We start from the raw sequence: 22310 nt of genomic DNA on the forward strand, positions 1-22310 counted from the left end.
ATATCAGTAAAAGCTCTGCAAAAAATTTTAGTTCCTCCAAAAAATACATAGTTAGTTCTAGCCAAGAATTACGTAATAGTCTCGGATCTTGGACTGTTATATGCCGTTCATGTCAACCTAGCATATATTAGGCCCATACTGGACCACTATAGCAATAATAAACAATCGCCACACGCTTCTCCTAACCAATAGAACCAGTAACTATGTCAGTGCTATCATTAAAACACAAATCACGCGCATAAAAGTCAAATTGAAACTAAACATGTATGAAAATAAAATTAAATAAAAATATATGTTTCTTTCGATTAGTTGGTATTAGCGGCCTTGAGCGTGGGAGGTTACGCGGTGTTCCAATCAATCATCTCCCCGCTTCGTAGGCCCGTAGCGAGACTACTTGTGTGACGTAACCCGTTCAGTATTCTTTAATGAGTTTTCATAATATGTTACTTGAAACTCAGTCATGCGTAAAATTGTGTACGATTTACATATACAATTAAATATGTGTATTTAAATCGCTCATAGTCTTCACAAGTTTTTTTGTTGAATATAAGAGGAAATAGTTGCAAGATTTGAGAGGTCTATCGCTGTAGAAACAAAAAATAAACTAATAAAAAAATTGCAATAATCATTACCCACAGCGTTTGTCCTCAGACAGCTGGGCATAGGTATTTTTTTCCTCAAAGCTATTTCGACGGTCCTATGCCAACCACAGCAGACTCGACCCGAGACCTTAACGAAAGGTATATTCGCCAATTTTAAATCTTTTTATTGTTCTTCGATTCGATGTCCATAGCACTAATAAAACAAGACTTCAATATTTCAAGGCATCATCTTCAGAACATTGCATCAACAACGTCCTCAATCACCTGCGAGTAGGTATACGAAAGCTCTTCGCCTACCGATCGCCTATTACGATGTGATTGAGTTATTAACATCGCATTACCATCCATTACGTGTCATCTCAGGTGGAACACTCATCTCGTGACGTCAGCCGCAAAGTGCACCTTCAACAAATTGCTCTTAGTTACTTTGTACTATGAAACATGATTTTGTCTTGAAAATGCTAGAGGTAATTTATTTATTACGATAAAACGGAACGATAAATGTCAATTAGACTGATTCGAAAAAAAAATACAAACTATCACAAAGACACAATTGTAGCATACGAAAAGAGTGCTAACAAGAAATAAAAGTGGTACTTTATCTTATTGGCATAATTTCTTTTTAATCGCATGTAATTAGATAACAGAATGAAAATTGAATGATTGTAGTAATCGTTTAAGAGGAAAATACTACTGCAATTATATCAGAATATTTAAGAAAATTGATCAGGATGAATGAGAAATACAAGAATGTTATTTGAAGCCTCATTCTTCTCTAAAGCTCAACACACATAGCTTCTATTAAAAGACGGAATAATCATTTGATCGTACATTCACGGACGTATCAGGGACACTCGATCCTACACGACTTAATGAAAATTCTAACACAATTGGAATTCCACGAGATAAGCTCAGATTGACAGATATATCGGGAGCCTGATTTATAATGCCCAACTCTCTGGAAGCCAGTATCGGGCGCTGGTTTCTCGTTTAAACCGATTATGTGTCGCTTGAGTGCTTTCAGTGTCAACCTAGCAGTCTAATACAGACAAAGGGAATTGTTTCTCCTGGGATCCTACCCTATCCACCTCTTGAACCATATCTGTTACGTTGTGGAAACGAGACAACGCTTTACACCGTGCAATGTTCCCTCTCGCTTCCACAATAACAACAGTCTTATTTCTAGAGGTGTTGGTAGATCCTTTGAGAGCTCCACAAGTCCGGCACGATGCAGGTGTGCATGCATAAACAAACAGGCCGTCTATTAAACGGGAGCGGAGTCAAAGCTCTTTGCCAATGTCTTAGATTTAATAAAGACTTTGCATGAGAGATTTATTGCTAATAGTTTATTTTTGGTTAAATAATCTGGTGTGTTTGTGATCCCAAAGGATTACCGGGTTATACTTATTTATTAGAGTAAGAAGTCATGTTGTTTTCAATTCGAAATAAATGGCTTAAAAAGTTTTTGTATCTAAGGGCTGTTTTGTGATTGATATCGTTATTTAATACAAATCATATATATGTGAAGAAAAAACCAATAAGTTTCTTATCCAGGTTATAAACTATCTGTGTACCAACCATTTTTTCCAAATTCGTTCAGTGGTTTGCGTCAAAGAGTAACAAACCATCTCACAAACTTTCGCGTTTATTATCTTGATAGGATCATCTTAATAGGCTTATTGTAATTATTATCCGCTAATTTCACAAAAAAACCTTTTTATGAAAGGACGACAATAAGGGTAAAAACATAAATAAAGTAAGTCCTTATCAAATCTCACGTGAAAAAAACTCGGAGATAAGCTCTTCGATTAGTTAAATTATTAGGCTAACGACTGATAAAGTATTTCTCATATCATAAACTATGATAAATAGGTACAGCTGTTTATAATATATTCACATTTTTGTGTGATTATCATACCTATAATTATCACACAGTAATTAATGCTACATTGTTTTTTTTTTAATTAAGGAATGAAGGCGTTTTCTATGCAAATTATCATTACACCAATAATATATCATTTTGTAATAATGAAACTTTAATCATTGTAATGGGAGGTGTTAATTAATAATTATGTATGACAAAGGCAGAAAGACATCCCCTAGCACCTGTAATCGATACCATAAATCTTTTCAAATATTTCCTAAGAAACTTTTTATATAAGTTTTTGGTCAAGCAGTTTCATTTTTCGCAAAAATTTGTTGTAATAAAATTTGTTTCAGAAAACATTGAAGTTATCCGATTTTGTCTGGAACTACTCCCGGTCTATAAATGCGATGGTCAACTTTTGGACTGGACTTGACTTATTTAATTCTTTTATTTTGGTGACGTATGTGACGGTTTTGCTAGAAGCTAAAAATCTGACAAGAGTGACAAGCAATCTTACTAAGGGTGTCGTGTTGCGTTAACTGATATAAAGAGGTCAGATAGGTAGTCACTCCTTATAAAAGACTAACACTTATATGCATCGAGTTAGACTGTAAGCGGACCAAATATAGTTGGGAAAAGGAATGTCTGCAGATGATGTTAAGTGGACAGAGACGGCAAAATAAACAACGTAGAGCAGCTTCTCGCTTTCACATCTACAACTGTTTTACTTAAAGATATGGTAATAGAACCCCAAACCTTTTATAGAGGTATATTCTTATATTCGATTTTGAGCGAACACGCGGTATGTAGTAATTCGTTTCGGGTTTAAGTGCGCGACATTCATTCAATTGTACAAAATATACGATAGGTATACGAAAAAAGAGCCCACTTGTTTAACAAAGAATATTATAATCGAAATTCAATAGCAATTGTGGAAAACTTAATAGATAAGTTTTTAATTCAGTTGGTGTGTCATCATGCTGTTTAATGAGAAAATACTAGTTTATTAATAAGTAAGAAGAGTTTTCCCTGTTCAGTTTCGTTTATTAGAGTTCCGTACTCACAGAGTAAAAAAGGAACCCTATCACTAAGGCTAATATCAATCATAATAAACAAACCTAACACCAGAATATATCTCATCTATTAGATCAATACATAAACATCGACTTTAAGCATCGGTTTGTACATAATTATCATAGATTTGAGTAATAACCAAATTTGGTGTCGCGAGTCCGACTCATACTTGACCGATTAAATTATAACTAATCGAGGCTACACATTAAAAATCAATTAATGTCGTTAAAGTACCATCTGCTATTCAAATTCTAGTCTAAAATAATAGTTCCAAGAACAAATTATACTACCTAAGTTCAACATAAGTAATTCATATCTTCATCTCCGAAAGAACCATTTCATTCACATTTATTCAAATTTCCAGCAACGATTGCAAGTGACGTTGCTATTTTAAAGGAAACTTTTATTTCGTCGTTGTAAGAATTTTCTTTTGCGCTCGAAATGATGAAATTCTTCTTGTAATAATGACAAGGAATAGCGCTGCAGCCTTTCTTGGAAAATATCGGGAAAAGTTTGGCATTCCTTTGTCGCCAGCGTTTATTTTTATGGCGGGCTTAGCATGTCCGAAGTCTTGGCAAGATGACAATAGGATAAGTCTGAACTTTATTATTAGGTATCAGAGGCTCAAAGACCGTGTTTATTTACCTGTAGGTGCTTACAACTTAATGTTAATCTTGGCTACCATTAAGAAAAGATGGTTCATTACTTTTTAGGGTTACGTAATCAAAGGGTCAAAGGAGAATATTTACTAAGGCAACGCTTTCTGTCCGTCTGATACCAGGCTGTATCACATAAACTGCGGTAGCTAAAAATTTGTTAAAATTGATGTAAAATCGGGCCACGCAAAGTTTGTCGTAGTCATAATTTGTGTTTTATCATTTTGCACGGAACCCAAAGTGTGGCGAGACCGTCTCACACTTGACCACTTTGTAAAACTGTTTTCGTCCCTAAAGCGTTAATAACAGTACATAAACAGCTCGGCTACCTATAAATCGGCCAGGCTGTAGCGGGAGGGTGCGCTTGGCATAAGATAGAGTGTGTTTATCTTGGCTCGGAGAAACTTGGCGCCTCCAGTCGTTCGTCATAGGAATTTGTTTATGCGACAAGAATGACCCACTTTTATACGTGTTATGATAGCTTATTTGGCGTATGGTAATGTCGATAGCGCTTTAGGAGAGTCGTAATCATATTTGCTGTTTTTTTTATTTAATTATTTAAAATTTGTTTTTTTTTTTACATAGATATATGGTTAAAGCAAACTTCGATTTAAATTGTGCTGATCCAATATTTTATTTTAGTAAGACCTTGATTAATTTTTGGCTCGTTTCCATACCTTGTTACTTCACTTGATTCATTCAAATGCAATACCCCTCACAATTGTATCATACAAACTTATCTATATAAAAAAATCTGACCGTCGCATGTACATTTATATACTTTCAATAAAGGTAAACTACGTCATAATTAAGGGGAATCACGTAAACAATACGTCAGCAACCATTTCGTTTCTGTGAATCCTCATTCGTTTTGCAGAATTCGTCATTCTCAATAGAAACACGCAAAGCCATAATTATAACCACCCCACAAAAGGAATCAAGTTAAATATCATAAATAATAAAAGATACCTATCATATCGTACGTAGTAAGTTTTAGGAAATATGACTTTGTGTACATGTCATCAAAACATATTATGGAATAACTAATTTACATAATAAAGAGGGTATGAATATACAGTTCATAATACTAATTCCTTTCATCTGATGATAGACAGACAAATAAAAGCCGAACGACAGCACCCTAAGACGTCAAAAGGCAAAACAGAATAATCACATTTTTCTTTTACGAGAGAAAATACCAAAGCTCATAAACGTATTATGTGTAGCTTTTACTTTCGGCGTATTTATTTGAAAACGGAATGGAACAAAACACAAGCGGGGGAAACCCTCCAAGTCGAGTAGAAAACGGAACTAACGAGCAATTTCGCCGCTCAAGTTGAACCGCACAACTGTTACAGCATACATACGCCAATGTCATCCACGTACCTATATACAGGCAGTACCTACGTACACATAGCCTATATAGTTTGGGAACATCACACATGTTCATAGCATGTCGTGTTATGTTGCGAACCTACTATTTATACATGTTGCTGGGGCTTCGCGTAAACGTATTTGTCTTGTTATCCTTATTAAGAGTAATGAGTCGCGTTTTATAAAGATTTGTAGGTGTAGATGGTGCGGTTTTTGATTGAGCCATTAGATTACTATCTAGTTTGATTTTGGTGAATAATGTAAAAGATATGCCTTTTTGATTACCTAATAGTGAAATCATTCACATATTAAATTAATCTATTTTTTATATCTTTGCGTTTCAAGGTGTCGCAGTCGCTGAAGGACACTAAAAGTTACACCAGTTAGCAAATAAATATAGAAAGAAAGAAAGAAAGAAAATATATTTATTTGTGCTAAAAAAGTGACGCATACACACAAAAACAAATAAATTAAAATAGAAAATAAAAGGGGGAAAATATGCGTCATATTAACACAAAACGGCCGATGCTCAGCATAATGCTGAGACCCTACACAAGTCAGAGCCCCAGCGCTGATTTTCAGCACCAGCCGATGCTGACGTATAACGGCTATAGCCGGCTAACGGTGACATCACTAATTAATAAAAATAAGAAAAAGCTGGAATATAATTATATACACACTAATTATAAAATTAGAATGTTTGTAGTGTAAAAAAATAAAAAAATAAATAAAAAATAAATAAACAGTGGTGACATTCTAAATCCAAAATATTTACTAAATTATCAATTTTTTTTTCTTTTTTTTTTATTTGTACCACTTATCTGTCATAACATGAGTTGTCATGCCAAATTTAATTTATGGTCTGGTGATCAAATGAGTAAGATGGCGGCGCTTGTTATTATGAATTATTGTGTAATGTGGATTAGCGATTATTATACCATAAAAAAGCTTTGATAGTGTATGTGTTTATGTGGTGCGTTATTGGGTGGATTTGTTTTAAGTGGATATATGTATAAGGCAGTGTGGGATCGATGTAGGACCGAACAAGTGCATATGTTGGTGACTGTAAATAAAGTGGTAAGTTTAGAGTTATAAATTAAATCCTAAGGCATAATACACAATCTGATATTCAATGAATTAAATATATAAACATAAAACGCTTAAATTCAATTAAAACTACACCCTAACAAATTCAAATATTGGTACTGACAATAACAATAACAATTTCATAATAATATTCAATTAGTGCAAGGAAGTATTACATACAAGGAAGTATTACATTAAATTTTATATTCAATTTAAAGAAGTAAATAAATAATAGTAAATAGCAGTTGCAGAACGATGTGGCAACAGAGGAAGAGTCATGATACAGACAGCAGCAGTTCCAATGCCCAGCAGAGAGATTGAGAACAACCAGCGCCACGGGAGATCTCCAAACCATTACCAGTATGCCATGACCCAGAGGTAGATAACAAACAGCATTGTTAAAGATGATGTGTAATTTGCTGTGATAGTAGTATGTTTTTAAGTCGACATTTGAATGATTGTTTTGTTTTCAGGCATCGCAATGGTGGTGGGAGATCATTCCAACAGCGCGTGGCTGCGAACTTAAAACACCCTCTGAATGCTGTAGTTCTGTGCATTGGTACCAGCAACGGGCACACCATGGAGCGAAGACCATGCTTTGAGTTAACATCTTTCCAGGTTAATTTTTTAAAAAGATATTCTGGGTTTTGTAACCGAACTGTGCCAAACAGCAAATTGGCTAAATGAAGCTTCCTTCTGGCGGCCATCTTGAGTAATTTAAGTTCATTAATATATGGAGTAACATGACTTCTACGAGGAATATTAACGCAAAACCGAACACAGGCATTTTGAATACGTTGGATGACACGCTCCGTTTTTGATAGAAGGCATGGTCCATACACTGTATCGCAGTAGTTTAATTTGGATAGAATAAGACCATCAACAAGCTGTTTGCGCAATGGGACTGTCAGATATTTCCGTATTCTATATAAGACCTTCAACCTATAAAAACAATTCTGGAGAACATTGGTAACATGGTCCTCAAATCGTAGCTCTGGATCCATGACTAACCCCAGATTGCATGTTTGCTCCACTCTCTCAATTTTCTCTCCCATGATTACTATTTCAATATTGGCTGCCACTATTGCTCGTACTTGTTTCCTAGAACCCAGAACCATAAATTTGGATTTAAGGGGGTTAAGAACCAAAGAGTTCGCCTCTGACCATTCAACCACCCTGTACAGATCGTCATTAATTTTTTGCACCGCCGAAGATGCTTCATCAGCCTTGAGCGATAGGTACAGTTGAATATCGTCGGCGTACATATGGTAACGACAGTTAAAAAATGATTTAGTGATGTCCGCACTATATAAGATGAACAACAGGGGCCCGAGAATCGATCCCTGAGGCACGCCCCTAGACACATGGAGAGGGGGGGATGCCAAGGTTGACCCGTTATCCCTGTGCAGCTCTACAAGTTGTGATCGACCAGAAAGATAGCTTTTAAACCACTCCACAGTGTCACTGTCAAAGCCATAAAAAGATAACTTAGACAGCAGAAGAGTGGTATTAATTGCATCAAAAGCGCGGGAAAAGTCTAGCAAAACCAGAATTGTACCCTCCCCTCTATCGCGTGCCTCTAGTATATTACCCACCACGTCGGCCAGAGCCGTCGCAGTACCCCTACCCTGTCTGAACCCCGATTGCAAGTCAGGAAGAATGTTATTGGCCTCAAGATATTCGACAACCTGAGAGTAGACTACTCGCTCCAAGATCTTAGATAGGCAGGGCAGAATACTGATTGGTCTTAGATCCTTAGTATTAACTGGGTTATTGGTTTTAGGTATAGGCCGCACGATAGCACAACGCCAGAGTTCAGGGAAAGTATGCGTGCTTATGGACCGGTTAATAATGTCTGTGATCACTTGCAAAGTGGTTGGTAGAGTGAGGCATAACATTTCGAGGCTAATGCCATCGATACCCTGTGCATTCGATTTTAGACTTTTAATTATTTTGAGGACTGCTTCGGCCTTGGTCGCTGTGAGTGTAAAGGAAGTGTCACTAAACCTGTGTGATTGAAAATAAGACAGCTGTGAGTCGCTGTGTTGACAATTACCCGGCACATCTAGAAACGCTGCATTGATTTCGTCAGGTTTGTCAAAATGTCCTGGTAGCAATCTTTGTTTGTGGTCTGGCAACACATCTGTTTTTAAATTGCGCCATAGAAGCTTTGGGTCCTTGATGTTGTCATTAATGCTCTTAGCAAAGTATGCTTTCTTCTCACTAGCCAATGCCGTAATTGCTTGATGTTTTAAATCAAGGTAATATTTTTTATGTTCTGGCAATTTCGATTTGTGAAACCTATCCCTAGCCTCGTCTCTTAGTTTAAAAATAAGCCTGATATTGTCAGTTATCCACGGAGTGGGACGGGTTTTAAAAGTCTTCGTTTTGATGGGAGCGTGGAGGTCAAACAGATGGTTCATTGCAGAGTTAAATGTTTGCACCATGGCGTTGACATCCATCATGTCACTAATACGCGACCAAGGAATGGAATTTAGATCCCTATGAAAGTAGTCTTCTAGTATATCTCGAAGCGGACGAAAAACTACATGAATTGGTTTAGGCTTCGGTTTTTTAAAAACTGTCTCACAAGTAATGAACGCGTGATGGCTGAGCTCCCTAATGCAATTCACTTGGACGTTTCGAATCGCTGCATCAGTGCAGACTAAGTCAATAAGCGAGCTACTGTTACCTACGAAGTGTGTGGGTGTTTGGACTAGTTGTGTTAAATTAAGGTACCTAAAAAAATCCACAAGCTCGTTTGTTTTCTTGCTGTTGCCATCTAACATATTAACATTAAAATCCCCCATAAGTATTAAATTATCATAGGGAGCCAACCCAGCAATGCTAGAAGTTAATCCCTCCAGGAAAGACCCCAAGTCCAACCAGGGCGGACGATAGGCAGTGCCAATAAGTATTTTATTCCTGTTCACGTTGAGAGATAACCAGAGCTGTTCTACATTGGGTTGTACAGGATGTGCTCTGACACGCGCTTTAATTCCATCCTTAATATAAAATGCGACCCCCCCGCCACGCCCCCCACGCACAGATGTAGGTCGCGGAATATGCTTGAGCTTGTACCCAGGCACACTAGGCGCGCGGTCCTCTTCACCCTTACGCAACCAAGTCTCGTTGATGGCCATTAAGTCCACTGAGTAATTGGCCATTGCTATCAAAAACTCATCCTGGTTAGTTCCTAGAGAGCCTGCATTCAGTAGACCTAACTTAACACATTTACTTGGAGTCATTTGTGCTGTATATAGTATAGTAAATATTTGTGGAGTATGTATATTGTCATATGCCGTGTATATAATTGATTGTGTAAATGTACTGTGAATATAATATAATAGAGTAGTAATAATTGGCTTATTTGTATATAGTAAAGTAAATATTTGTGTAGTATGTGTAATGTTTTATGCCGTGTATATAATTGCTTGTGTAAAAATGTACTGTGATTGTAATATAGTAAAGTAGTGATAGTTGGCTTGTTTGTATATATTTTTTGTGCAATATCAAGGAAGGAAAAAGTTATGATGGAAAGTTTATACAGTGTATTATTATGTAGAAGTAGTAAGCAAAATAGTGTCAGTTGAGTGTTACCAGACGCCCTAAACAAACTGTTGTCAGAACGCATATTTTCCGATTTAGCAACACAAAATGCAGACTTAAAAAATAACAAATATAAAAGTAATGAGATATCACATTGTTTCATTAATAGGTCCGAATATCCTCGAAATGTCCTCGTCAGTGCGGATTCTCTGCGTGGTATCACCTGGACTCTTCCTAGCAAGGATGCGGCCCCGCTTGGTCCACACAAATCTCCAGCTGAAGAGGCTAGCTGCATCTCGCGCCTTCCGAAACAACCTGCGATTTGTTTTGGTGAGGCGCTCATTTAGGAAGAAGCGCTGGGGCGGACCGGGCAAATCCAAGTCGGCCGTCGTCGCTCCACGGCGCACGCGCGCGCTCGCCAGCAGCTGGTCGCGCAGGTCGCGGCGCGCCAGGCGCACAACAATGGGGCGCGGCCGAGCTTCTGTTGGACCCGCAGAGTTGGTAGCGTTGAGCTGCTTCCCGCCGACCCGTTCCGCGCTAACAATATCGCGTTCATCCAAACTCACCCCCAACTTGAGTCCTATGATCGCGGCGATGTGTGTTGGGTTGTCAGCCGCTGCCTCCGGTATGTTGGATATCTCGAGATCATTCGCTAAAAGCTCCTGGTCCCTGTCATTTAACTCCCGCCGTAACTCATCCACGATCCCGTCGGACGATGAGCCACCCGAAGAAGCCTTCTGCTCTAACGCGCTGATTCTGGCTTCTAGGCCATCAATGCGCGCGTTACAGTTGCGCATAGAGGTTTTTATCTCCATCATTTCAACCTCCATATCCTTGCGAAACTCCTGGATTTCCGCACGCATCGCCCTCAGTTCTTCGAAGAGAAGGCTCATGTTGGAGCCAGCAATTAGGGACATCTCCCGTGCCGTGATGTCGTCGACAGAAACCTTATCTAATGGCATAGAAGGAGTAGGAGATGGCGATTGCTGCTCGTTGAAAATAGGAGCAAGATCGGAGCGGCTAGACGTGGTGTTGGGCGTGCTAGTCTCCTCACTGGTTTGCCCTACAGGGCTTACAGTAAGTGGACTTCCCGCAGCACCTCTTACAGGGGTTTCAGCCCTGTTGTCCCTGGCTAGGTGTTTTTTGCATTCTGGGCAGCGCCAGCTTGCGGTAACAACTGCTTTGGGAGCAACGCCCACGCAAACTCGGTGATATTGCGCATGGCATTTACCGCACTTAGCGCTCTCTAGCGTCGATGTAAAGCGACCGCAACCTCCACACTTGACACCTGGCATAATGGTAAGCAGAGGTAAAAATTGTAGTAAAAATTTATGTGTTTCGGCGTTGGGTCGCTAGATGGCGCGGCTGACTCGATATCAGACTTTGACAGATAACGTCGAGAATATCACTCCGCTGTCACCAATGTGTCATAAGTCAATGTGGGCCTGTCAACTGATGATTGCGAGAATATCAGTAGGAGCACAAACAAGCGTTAATAGTTCATTCACTTTATGAAAAATTGAGGGTAACCAGTAATTACGCTGAGTCACTGAGAGTACTATTTTGTTTAATTGTATTACTTAGACACTGTTATTGTTAATATATTCAATGTAAGTCACTGTATTTCTCACTACGAACACAATAAAATATTTTTTCCGGCAGATACTGGTGTTTACGAATTATTTATAACTAAAAGTACAACAATAGATCTTCACCGATATAGACGTCAAACGTCAGTCCACATAGTACACACAGTCCACATATGGACGTAACTTTGTTTCCATACACAAAACAAGTCGCAAACATCACACTTTAATTCATTTCGTATACAATAATACACATTGTGCACACTAACTAAACTCCGAAACATTGCAATGTCCATGTGAAAACATAATTTCCGTATTCAACTTTTCTATCATAAACTGAATAAATGAAATTATTTGTTCTGTTATAGTAGGAAATGTAATCATTTCTATATGCTTTCTTTTTTGAGCTGGACTCGATATTTCCATATGGGACTTTCCTAAGAAAAAGTATCGACAGGGGTTTTCAGGGATTTTTGTCGCTTTTAAGGCCCACTTGGTAATTTCTGACCTTGCATTTTGTGGAAAGGTACCAGATCGATCCAAGTAAGCTTGTGCCAGCAAGCGGCATGCATTGATTACCTCATGCAGCGCTACTTTTTCTGATGGAGCCCCATTAGAGGACCCAACAAAAACTTACATAAATCGCCATTTTGCGACAGCCAAAAACGAATAGGACTTGGGATATAATATTGTTATTCTGTAATTACAGCTACGGTACATTACATATTCTTGGAAAGTCGATGATGATATAATATGCGCTCACTAACCGGCTCATGTCAACAATGAAAGCATGTAACTTCAAACATTCTCAAGAACACACAAAGAAAACTAACATAACGTGGTGTAGAACAGGTAGACTTGGCAAGGTAACAATAGACAGCTTGACGGCTATAGACAGCAATCAAGTTGGAGATGAATATTTCAATGTCTACAAATAGGAGCAGCGCAAACACATCGCCCTACCTCTGCAGTGACCTAATTCCAAGAATCTTGACTTACGAATGGAGAGACAAGATGTCCAGTTGAATGGATTCACCAAAATTAGACCGGACTGTCACACTGGTAATGTGACAGCCTGGTCTGGAGCTTACATAATCTTGATTTAAATAGTGATTAGGGACTATTTTTACATATTTGATTGCTGCAAAAAGAATTACCTATTTATGTTTATAGGTACAGACAATATGATTGAATAGATTAGACAGCGTTATCTCTTTTAATTATATCAATAATTATCTGTCTACCGAAAATAACTATGTGGGACTTTACACTTTTTTTTAAGATCATAAGGAAAAAGATGTACAAGGGATAACTCAATAATCCGTTATATACCGACTTATATATTTACAAATAATGAAAATCAATATGTGTTTAAAAACTAAAACGCATATGGAATAGAGAGTTGATAACAACAATATTACCATATTATTCAAAGCAAGGTGCCGACTACCTACGTCCATAGGAGTATTGAATCAATCTTCGATCGAGCTTCTTTCACGACGCAAAATTGTTTAGCCACGATTCCACCGGTGATCCAAAAAGACGTGCTGACACTACAAATGATATCTCATAAGGAAAATGCCTAGCCCACCTTCGCAAGAAAAAATAGAGCTGAAACATATTACTACGCTACTTCAAAAGGTGCCGAGTCAATATAGACCTAAATGGAATACGTGATTTAGACCATATCAAAAGAATACAGACACAGCTAATAAAGTTCATATTTCAAATCACGGCTTTTAGGTTTTCATCGTCCTAGGATTTCCGATACCAAGTTGTATTTTATGGTGTAGAATTCTGCCCGCTTAATACTGTTAGGTGAGCTCTCTGATACACTTGATTCAATAAATTTGCGTATATCGATCTAACACCGTTCATTTCATAGCAGTAAATTCCTCAAAATAAGTTTACTTTTGAAACTATTTTGTACCTGTGCAAAACGTTTGTAAATCCTTATATAATTTATCCCTTAATGATATAAAGCTATATGTCAAAAAAAATGGAGAGTGAAGCTTTTTAAAATTCTGAAAGGAGTATAAGCCGTTATTTTTATTTGCAAATGAAATCAGAGAAAACGAATTGAATAGAAACTGTCCCTACTAAATATTTGTCCACGCTCTAATAAAATTTCGAGGGACGTAACATTAATTTGAGTGGACAAATTTTAAGCTAATATGTACTCTTGTTAATATTGTCTTTTGCTATTATTTCGGAACATTTCCCATGGGCATAGGGTTGAAAAGACTTGAGGAATATATTTGATGGATGGAGGTTGTCAAATCCATTTCGTCTTTTACGTAAGTAAATTGAATTCAGGTATGTTTTGTTTGATAATGTAGGTCGCGATAATGCTGACGAAGAAATTCCTTTTGATATTTTGTATATAGTATAGACTAGGAGGCTGTGCCCACATCTTAAAGTATACATCACTGCAGATGTGGAAGAGTGATTGCATAATACATGACGTCAAGCGGCATCTCTCTTTCCAAGTGCAATATTATTATTTTGAATATTTATTTCGATAACGAAAATATTTCAAGAATGAACAGTTCAAGAGTTCTGGCAACCTGCTGGTGTTGTAGTCGAATGCTGATGCCAATTAATTATAAAAAAAGAATTAAATCGGTTGTATTGTATTAGCAACTGATTGAATAGAAATGTTGAAATTTGGCTTGAAGATCAAGTAAAATATTTTAAAGAACACTCGACGAACAAAAGACATGGATTATGTCGCGCTACCATGACAAAGATTTAGGTTTTTGATAAATAAAAAAACGAGCAGGATTATATTAATAATAATAATATATTAAATTCATTTTATCGATTGAAAATTATCACAGCTTAAATCGAATTTCGAACTTTTCAGTCTAATCAGTTACGTACTCATCACGTTAAGGAAAATCTGACAACCAGACAAAAAGGTCAACACGATACAAAAGTAGATTAGTATAGTATATAACTGCTAGAAGAAAAAAAAACGCTTTTAAAAAGTATGGTTGACCCTGCGGTCATAAAAAGGCGAGGTGATAATTTATTATCTCCAGAGAATACCAATAAAAGTCACGCTATTACCATAACTCACAGTTACGGGTACCCCAGAGTCACCGAAACTGCAAAAATGACTAAATGCATAAATTCTAAACCCCCGAAGGCTACTTTTGGTAGCTTTGTGAAGGCCACGCTGAAAGCCAAACATCCTTTTTGTACGTTGCAGAAAGAATTATTAAGTTAGCTTTTCAGTTTTACTTTTTGTTTGGACAATTCTAACGAGTTTTATTCCAGCAGTAATTTTTAGGGTTAAGTACCAAAGGTTAAAAACGAAACCCTATTACTGAGGCTCCGCTGTCTGACCGTCTATCTGTCTGTCCGTCCGTAACCAGTCTATATCTCGTTAACCATGATAGTTTAAATATATATTTAGGATATACTACACTAAACTATACAAAAAAAGTTGAATAAAAAATGGCATAAACTTTTTTTAAACCTGCAAATTTATTTGTCACATACGTTCATTCGAAACCTATTTATACGGGACCCTAAGTGTCGCGAGTCCGACTCGCAGTTGATCGTGTGCATTTTTGCTTACTTGATGGTGAGGGTGACATAATTAGTCTTCAATCGACACAAGCAAATCTGCGAACTAACCTACAACAAAACGAAAATCATCATCATATAATACTTTACACAGGCGTTATATTTTACAGTTAGAACATGACGCTTCAAAATGTTATTGGAAAAGTTTTCGTGGCCGCAAGTAGCGAGTTCCACCACAGATGTTGTGGTGTTTCATATAATTCAATTTAATTAAAACCGAGAATATCTTGAAGATAATATTTTTACCGTCGCACACCTGCAACGTGACGTCATTTAATATTACCACCCAAACAAATATTAAAAGACTAACGGTAGATATAATTTTAGATATTTTAACTTGTCATCGCTTGGCTGGATATAATGTGTTTATTATGAGGACACTTCTAAAGATGAAACGGGTCCCTATTATGAACGTCGCGATAAACGTTATTTGGGATATGCTATTATCACGTTTGGCATCAAAGGTTTTTATCAGAAACTGCAGGAGTCCATTTCTTCACGTTACTTTTTTACACGTTTTTTACGACGCCGTCGAGAGAGATCTATCAATTATTTCCTTCCTCGTTTTTCCTACAGCTAGCAGAATGTATTTTTGTCGGGATATTCCTACTTACCCGAGTTTTCTGAACTATGTGAACTCTCGCTTCGCCTTCGATTTTTAGGGATAACACAACAAAACATTTTTGTGATTTAAAGAACCGAAGTGTCCACTTGACCAACTATTACCGACTGGTGTTTAGGTTAATTAACAAACAATCAGTAGACCATTAGAATTCAGGACACCTCACTGTGATATGGCTGTGATATGTGACGTCATCGCCACTTTATGGCTTGGTGTAATGTTACGCATTACTTACTGTACATATATATTTGGTTTACGTAACAAGTTGGAACTCATTCGGATCGTTGGTGCAGTTCCGGGCATAAATATCACATATTCACCCACTCTTGAAATTAATATCTTTAATCCATTTTATTTGCAGATTTTGTTTTACGTTGAGAATGCACCTTTCAATCAAGTCATTCTATTTCCTCTTTTTCTCAATGTCATTATTTTATGTCACTGTATATTTCAGATGGTCAGCTTTGTTTTCAATAGAAATAACCTGTCTCTGTGTTTAAATTTGATTAACAAACCCGACATTCTGGACTCTTGGCCACGAACGTGACACACTTTCAGTTGAAATAACCTTTTTGCTGATTTTCCGGTCGTTATTGAATGCTGGGGAAATTTATGTTCATAGAGGCCGTGTAGGTATAAGGTAGGTTATGGATGTCAATAATATTTTATGTAGCTTTCCTACTTTAATTAAATTATTAATACTAAGCGTAACTTTCAGCCTATAAGGATGTGTAGCAATAGTAAAACTATAATTACAAACTGGTATTTGATCATTTTCATTGACACCATTGTTTGACATTTCATGTCAAGAACGGACATGATTTTTAGAATATTATTTTTACAAAAAACATATAGCACGTGTCTTGAAACGAACGCAAACTTTATCCGCACAATGCTTCAATTCATTATAGAATAATCCCTTTCTCTCGACCTCGTATAACAGGACAGGGTGGAGGACTATTCTCGAGGATAAGAGCTCTAAAATACGACAGTAAGATAATTTACGAAGAAGGCGTGTATAACCACAAGGCCTCTGTGGGGCGTACGCAAATATGACGTCATTGATAACAAACAATACTCGTTGGACACTTACAGTCAAATCAACTCATCTTTGCGCGCGGCATCACGTGTAAGTAACCCTTGCAAAATTACAGTGACGTTACGTTCTAATACAGTTTTAATGATGAACAATCGCTGTCAATCGCACGCACACATGGCGCCGCGCGCACAAATAAGTTGAATTGTCTCTACGTGTTTCCAAAGCAGAAACAAAATACTGTCGCACGTTCGCAATAAACCCGACGTGGGTTCCTTGAGAACTGTTAAAGTAGTGCCATCTGTCACGAAGGGCGTTACCGGAGTACGTTCGTAATAGCAAATCCGTCCCGTCATTTGTCTTAATTATCTGTAGGAACTCGAATAAGTTACCTTTGCGTGAGCTAAGTTGTAAATACATAAATACAGAAAAACCGACCTCTGTTTATACATTTCGTCAGTATGTACCAACACGGCCCAATATTGGCCAATCGGATTTAATCGTTATAATCTCCAGCCGGATTAGCAATCTGTACAGGTTTTTATCGCGATGATACGGAAAAAATTCAATGCCTTTGTTTCAGGAAAAACATTTGCGTTACGAGCAAGTCGGCAGAGTTTATGGCACTGCCCGGAATGTCCCTCATTTTATATCTTTAAATAAATCACGTTTGTTTGGATAGGACCTCTTTTTACTGGAATGATTTTATTTTTAAACCGGACCCTAACAATGGCCATCAATTTACAGGTATTACAGTTTTGGGTTTAAACCGGTGCACGGTGGGAATGTTTTTTCAAAGCTAAGACAAAAGTTTAAGATAATCCCCTTAATGAAAAGGTTTATCTACGTAGCTATCTCACATCAAATTGTCAAGTGGTAATCTTGAGGTAGTTTCCCAAGAGTTTACGGGAAAGGGTTCTGTTATCGAAGTGGCATTGTGCTTCACTGTACGGACATGTTAACTGATTAATTATATCTGGTACAAAGGGACCCTTAGTTCCAAGTTGCTATGTTTGAAGAAGGTAGTGGTTTATTGTAATTAAGATACAGTTTATAATTAGTACAGGAGTTCTGTATGTATAAAACTACATATGTTTCAGGTCTATATACTAATCATCATCGCTATAGACTGCAACAAAATAGATACCTTCGTTGTATCTGAATTCCATTACACAAGTGCTTTAGCAACTTACTTTGGGTCAGAACAATGTATGTGATTACCTGGATTAGGTAAGATTACTTTAATAGCGAAGATTTGAAAAAATCTTGTAAGTAAACACGACATCGAACAACATTCCCTGCTATTGCATTGATCAAAGATTCCATTCTTTTTTTAATGGTAAACCCTCAATAAACAGCCGCTTTATCAAAATCCCGCGATTCATTGGTTTTATTATCCATTTGGGTTTAGAATAAGCAATTTCTAGAGAAAATGAGGTGGAAAATAACCTGAAGTGTCGGCGTCGGGCGGTCGATGCCTCTGTCTGCCGCTCCACCAGCAGCCACAGCAAGGCATCCCGCTTTCCACACACACCACTAATGTTCCAACTTCGTCTTCATAACAACAACCCACAGAGTTTACCAACTAAGACCTATCCAAGCATTGTTCCTTCATACATCCTCATAGATTAATCACCAAACCAGTCTACACGGCAAAACCGTTTTATTAGTTATTCTCAGCTAAAGTATATTTACTCTAAGTATCAATTTGCATTTCAGATAAAACTTTTTCATGTAAAAGTTGCAAAATTATTTGCTCAATAATGCGTAAAGTTTTGGATTTATCAGAGTATTTGTGCGGATTGTATGGATACAATTAGTTTATGTGCACAACGTTAGACGGGCATGCAACGTACTAATTGCACTTCACTTCACACGGATAAGGAAACTAAAGCGAATTAGTATCGGCATTGTCGGGGAGTGCGGCTCGGGGACGCGCCCGCCCTCCGCCGCGTTCAGCGCTCGACTGCGGCACATGAATGAAGTCGGTGAGGAACTCTCATTTTCAACGTCCTGGAAAAAATGCTAAATCCTCATGTTTATTGGGGTTCCGTGTAGCCCGAAAGGTTCAATGAGGATACTTGTATGCGTGGCCGTTTAATAACAACTTAGCGGCCAATAGAGATATAACAAACGCCTTATAATATTTTCTTAAATACTTTTTCGTTGTTCTCAAATAGTAGAACAATCAGTTTCATGTGATTCGCTTTCAGCGCGAGAAAGTACAGACACGTTAGACGTTAAACTTATTCCATTACTGTTAAAGTTTTAAATGTAATTAAAATAAAAATACTTTAACTAACGAGCGATCTTTTGCCAGTTACGTACATTTGCTTTAATTGCAAAAGTTGTGGAAATGGAATCAGTCACTAATATTTATATAACTCGGGACGGTCACCATGGGAATGGGTTGTTTATTTTGTCGAAAACAAATAATTTACTAAATCATTTTCCGTAAATCAACTGGAAGAGAGGAAATGTTCGAAATTTTTCGATTTCTGTGTTAGTCAAAGTTAAGAGCGTTTTCCCGTAAAAAAAGAGGTATCTTCGTCATTTATTTTTATCACATACACGAAATGAGTTTTGCTACTTAATATAACACATAGATGTAAAATAATGGCTATGATGTTTCATTTGAACGTAAAATTACTAGGATAAAGTTCAATAGATCGCTAAACAAGTATTAACAACGACGAAGTTTAATATTACACATTTATTTAATAGAAACCGCTAATAACAGGCCTATTGATCGGGACCGGGACCAAACAATCGTTGTATGGGTTTATTATTGAACTGTTACCAGTTATGCCTAACCTAAACATATTTTACAGTATTATCTTTTATAATATAAAAAAGTGTCTTATTAAATTTGTACGGCTTCTTTATTTTTTCTAACTTGGAATTGAATTGTACATGCTTATTCGTCGCAATTCGTCTTGTCAATTTTTAAGATTCCACGGATGACTTTAAGCGTATTGTAATCAAAAGACTTTTCTTGTATTCATTACTAAATAACTTCTTAATAAGATTTTACCGTCAAAGTTTGTTCCAATCTTTAATTTGTTGGTGAAATCAAAGCACCCTAAAAGAATTCTTAACGCATAACAGGCCCTAGAACATTAATAAACATTACAAACTAACGGAAAATCCCCGGCTGATGGCCGGATATTGATTTTAGTCAAGAAAAACGACAAATCATGATTAACGTGCATGAAACAAGGGCAAGCTTACGTCACAAAAAGGGACATTCTGCAACCTAATCTAACTGGGCATTTCTGTCTTGTTACATACATTAGATTATTTTCGATAGTAGCTGAGACCCGCGAATAGATCCACTTAGGTTTCCTTTCCTAGTTTTTTACAACGGTTCAAGTTTTCAATCGTTTCGTCGTAGTAGCGTGAAAAACTTATTTAATAAACATTCTGCGCTTAGGCAGCAAGGGTGAGCGAAAATGATCCCATCTCAATACGCTCCCTAAGTTGTAACTTCCAAGCATGAAATTATATTGATATTTCTTTACTATGTATGCAGTCAGACCATGGAACTCACTGCCATCTGAAATACGTTATTTTACTTCAGTCTCCATATTTAAGAGACGAGTCAAGGAACACTATATATATATTATCCTTTTCAGGAGACACCTCTAATGTAGCTTACTACATTAGTTAAAAAAAAAGTTTAAATAAGTAACGACTTTTTAATTCGACACTAGACATTTGGTAGATCCATTAAGGTTATCAAAGACATAAGACATCAGCCTTTTGTTTAAATTCTGTGGTTGGAATCGTAACCCATAAAATGCATTTATCGGCATGAATATTAATAATGTTTTTGTTATAAACCCGTTGCGTACTTAATCAAACAGTAGCTCGCAATATTTGGATGTATTAACTGAATAATTAGTGAGCTGTTACGTTTACAATATTAATAAAACAATTGGTTTGAATGCAGTTTTGTTTAAACAAAACTGCACTGATCCTAGTAATATTATCCTTAACCTTACTAATCTTATAAATGTGAAAGTAATTCTGTCTGTCTGTTACGCTTTTACGTCTAAACCACTGAACTGATTTTAATGAAATTTAGTACAGTGATAGAGTTGACCTTGAGAAAGAACATAGGATAGTTTTTATCCCGGACTTTTGAAGAGTTCTCTTGGACACGCGATATAACCGTCCTCGACGCGGGAGAAGCCGCGGGCGAAAAGCTAGTATAAGATAAAATTGTGAAGATTTGTGGTATGTTTGATCGAAGTATATGCCAGAAAGCTGAAAGGGTTTAGATAAATTACATACGCAGATAGGCGTACAAAGGAACAGACTAGTCATCGTCGAGTTTATGATGGGCAGCGAAAAGTCATGTTATGAATTGAGTAGAATAAGTACTTTCTTGAACATCATATCAGCTTCAAAAAAATCTATAACATAGCCTAATGGTCTACGGTAATAAGGCATTTGAAATATACAAAAGTAGAAATACATAGGCATCAATCTAACCTAATTTATCTGCTCTTAAACGAAATGTTTAAGACAATTATAACAATGTAGATAATCGCAAACAACGTTCGCGTGTCAGAATAAATTAACGAGTTTATTATACTATAGCTGAAGACAATGACTACTTCGAACAAACATTAAACTACGTACAAATTGACGATACGTACCAAAAAAGAATACACGGATTACACGTGCAGATAGTAGATGTATTATAATATTCACATGCGCAAAATGACTTAAAAACTCCCAAAAAAAAAATCATAAAATCGTTACAGAAATGTCATTTAAAATTTAAATTTAAATTTGTACTTACTACTATTTAAAGCCAACTATTGTTCTTGTGACGTCAAGTAAATCAAGTTACGAATATTTGCTCTTAACTCAGACGAAGGAATCTGGAAACTTTTTTGACAAAGCAAGTGACTGAACTAATAAAAACAAACGCTATTTAAGAAAATGGATATTGAATTGTAAGGCAACCTTGTTTGCCTACTTAATCTATTTGTTTAACTCTAAATATAGAAAGGAACCAAGGTGGAAAGCAAGAAATGATTTAAAGTCCCGATTTCACGAAATAGAAACCGACCAGATAGGGTCGCTTTCTATTTTACCTTTACCCTTTACTTCTTTAACTTCGAATCCTAAATCCGAGTGCTGCGACTTCCTTAAATTTCGAAATAAGGAAATCTTGGAGTCTGGTATCCTAGGTCGTTAGCCGTACGACATATCAGCGACCAAAATATAAAGAATAATAAAAGGCAAGGCAA

At 36.9% G+C, this 22310-nt stretch overlaps 1 protein-coding gene across 3 annotated transcripts in view; it reads right to left on the reverse strand.

Moving 5' to 3' along the window:
* LOC113492580 (cytochrome b5 reductase 4) overlaps positions 1 to 22310 on the reverse strand; it is a 71051-nt gene that overhangs the window by 46054 nt on the left and 2687 nt on the right. The window contains exon 1 of one of the 3 annotated variants that reach the window (XM_026870106.1): positions 18496 to 19183. The exons of the other annotated variants lie outside the window; for them this stretch is intronic. Coding sequence (XP_026725907.1) covers positions 18496 to 18562 — 67 coding nt within the window. The 5' untranslated portion in view covers positions 18563 to 19183. Of the gene's footprint in view, positions 1 to 18495; positions 19184 to 22310 lie in introns of those variants that run through there. 3 annotated transcript variants of the gene reach the window in all.

The sequence above is a fragment of the Trichoplusia ni genome, chromosome 1 (genome assembly GCF_003590095.1).
Source record: "Trichoplusia ni isolate ovarian cell line Hi5 chromosome 1, tn1, whole genome shotgun sequence".
In the NCBI taxonomy this organism is placed as follows: Eukaryota; Metazoa; Arthropoda; class Insecta; order Lepidoptera; family Noctuidae; genus Trichoplusia; species Trichoplusia ni.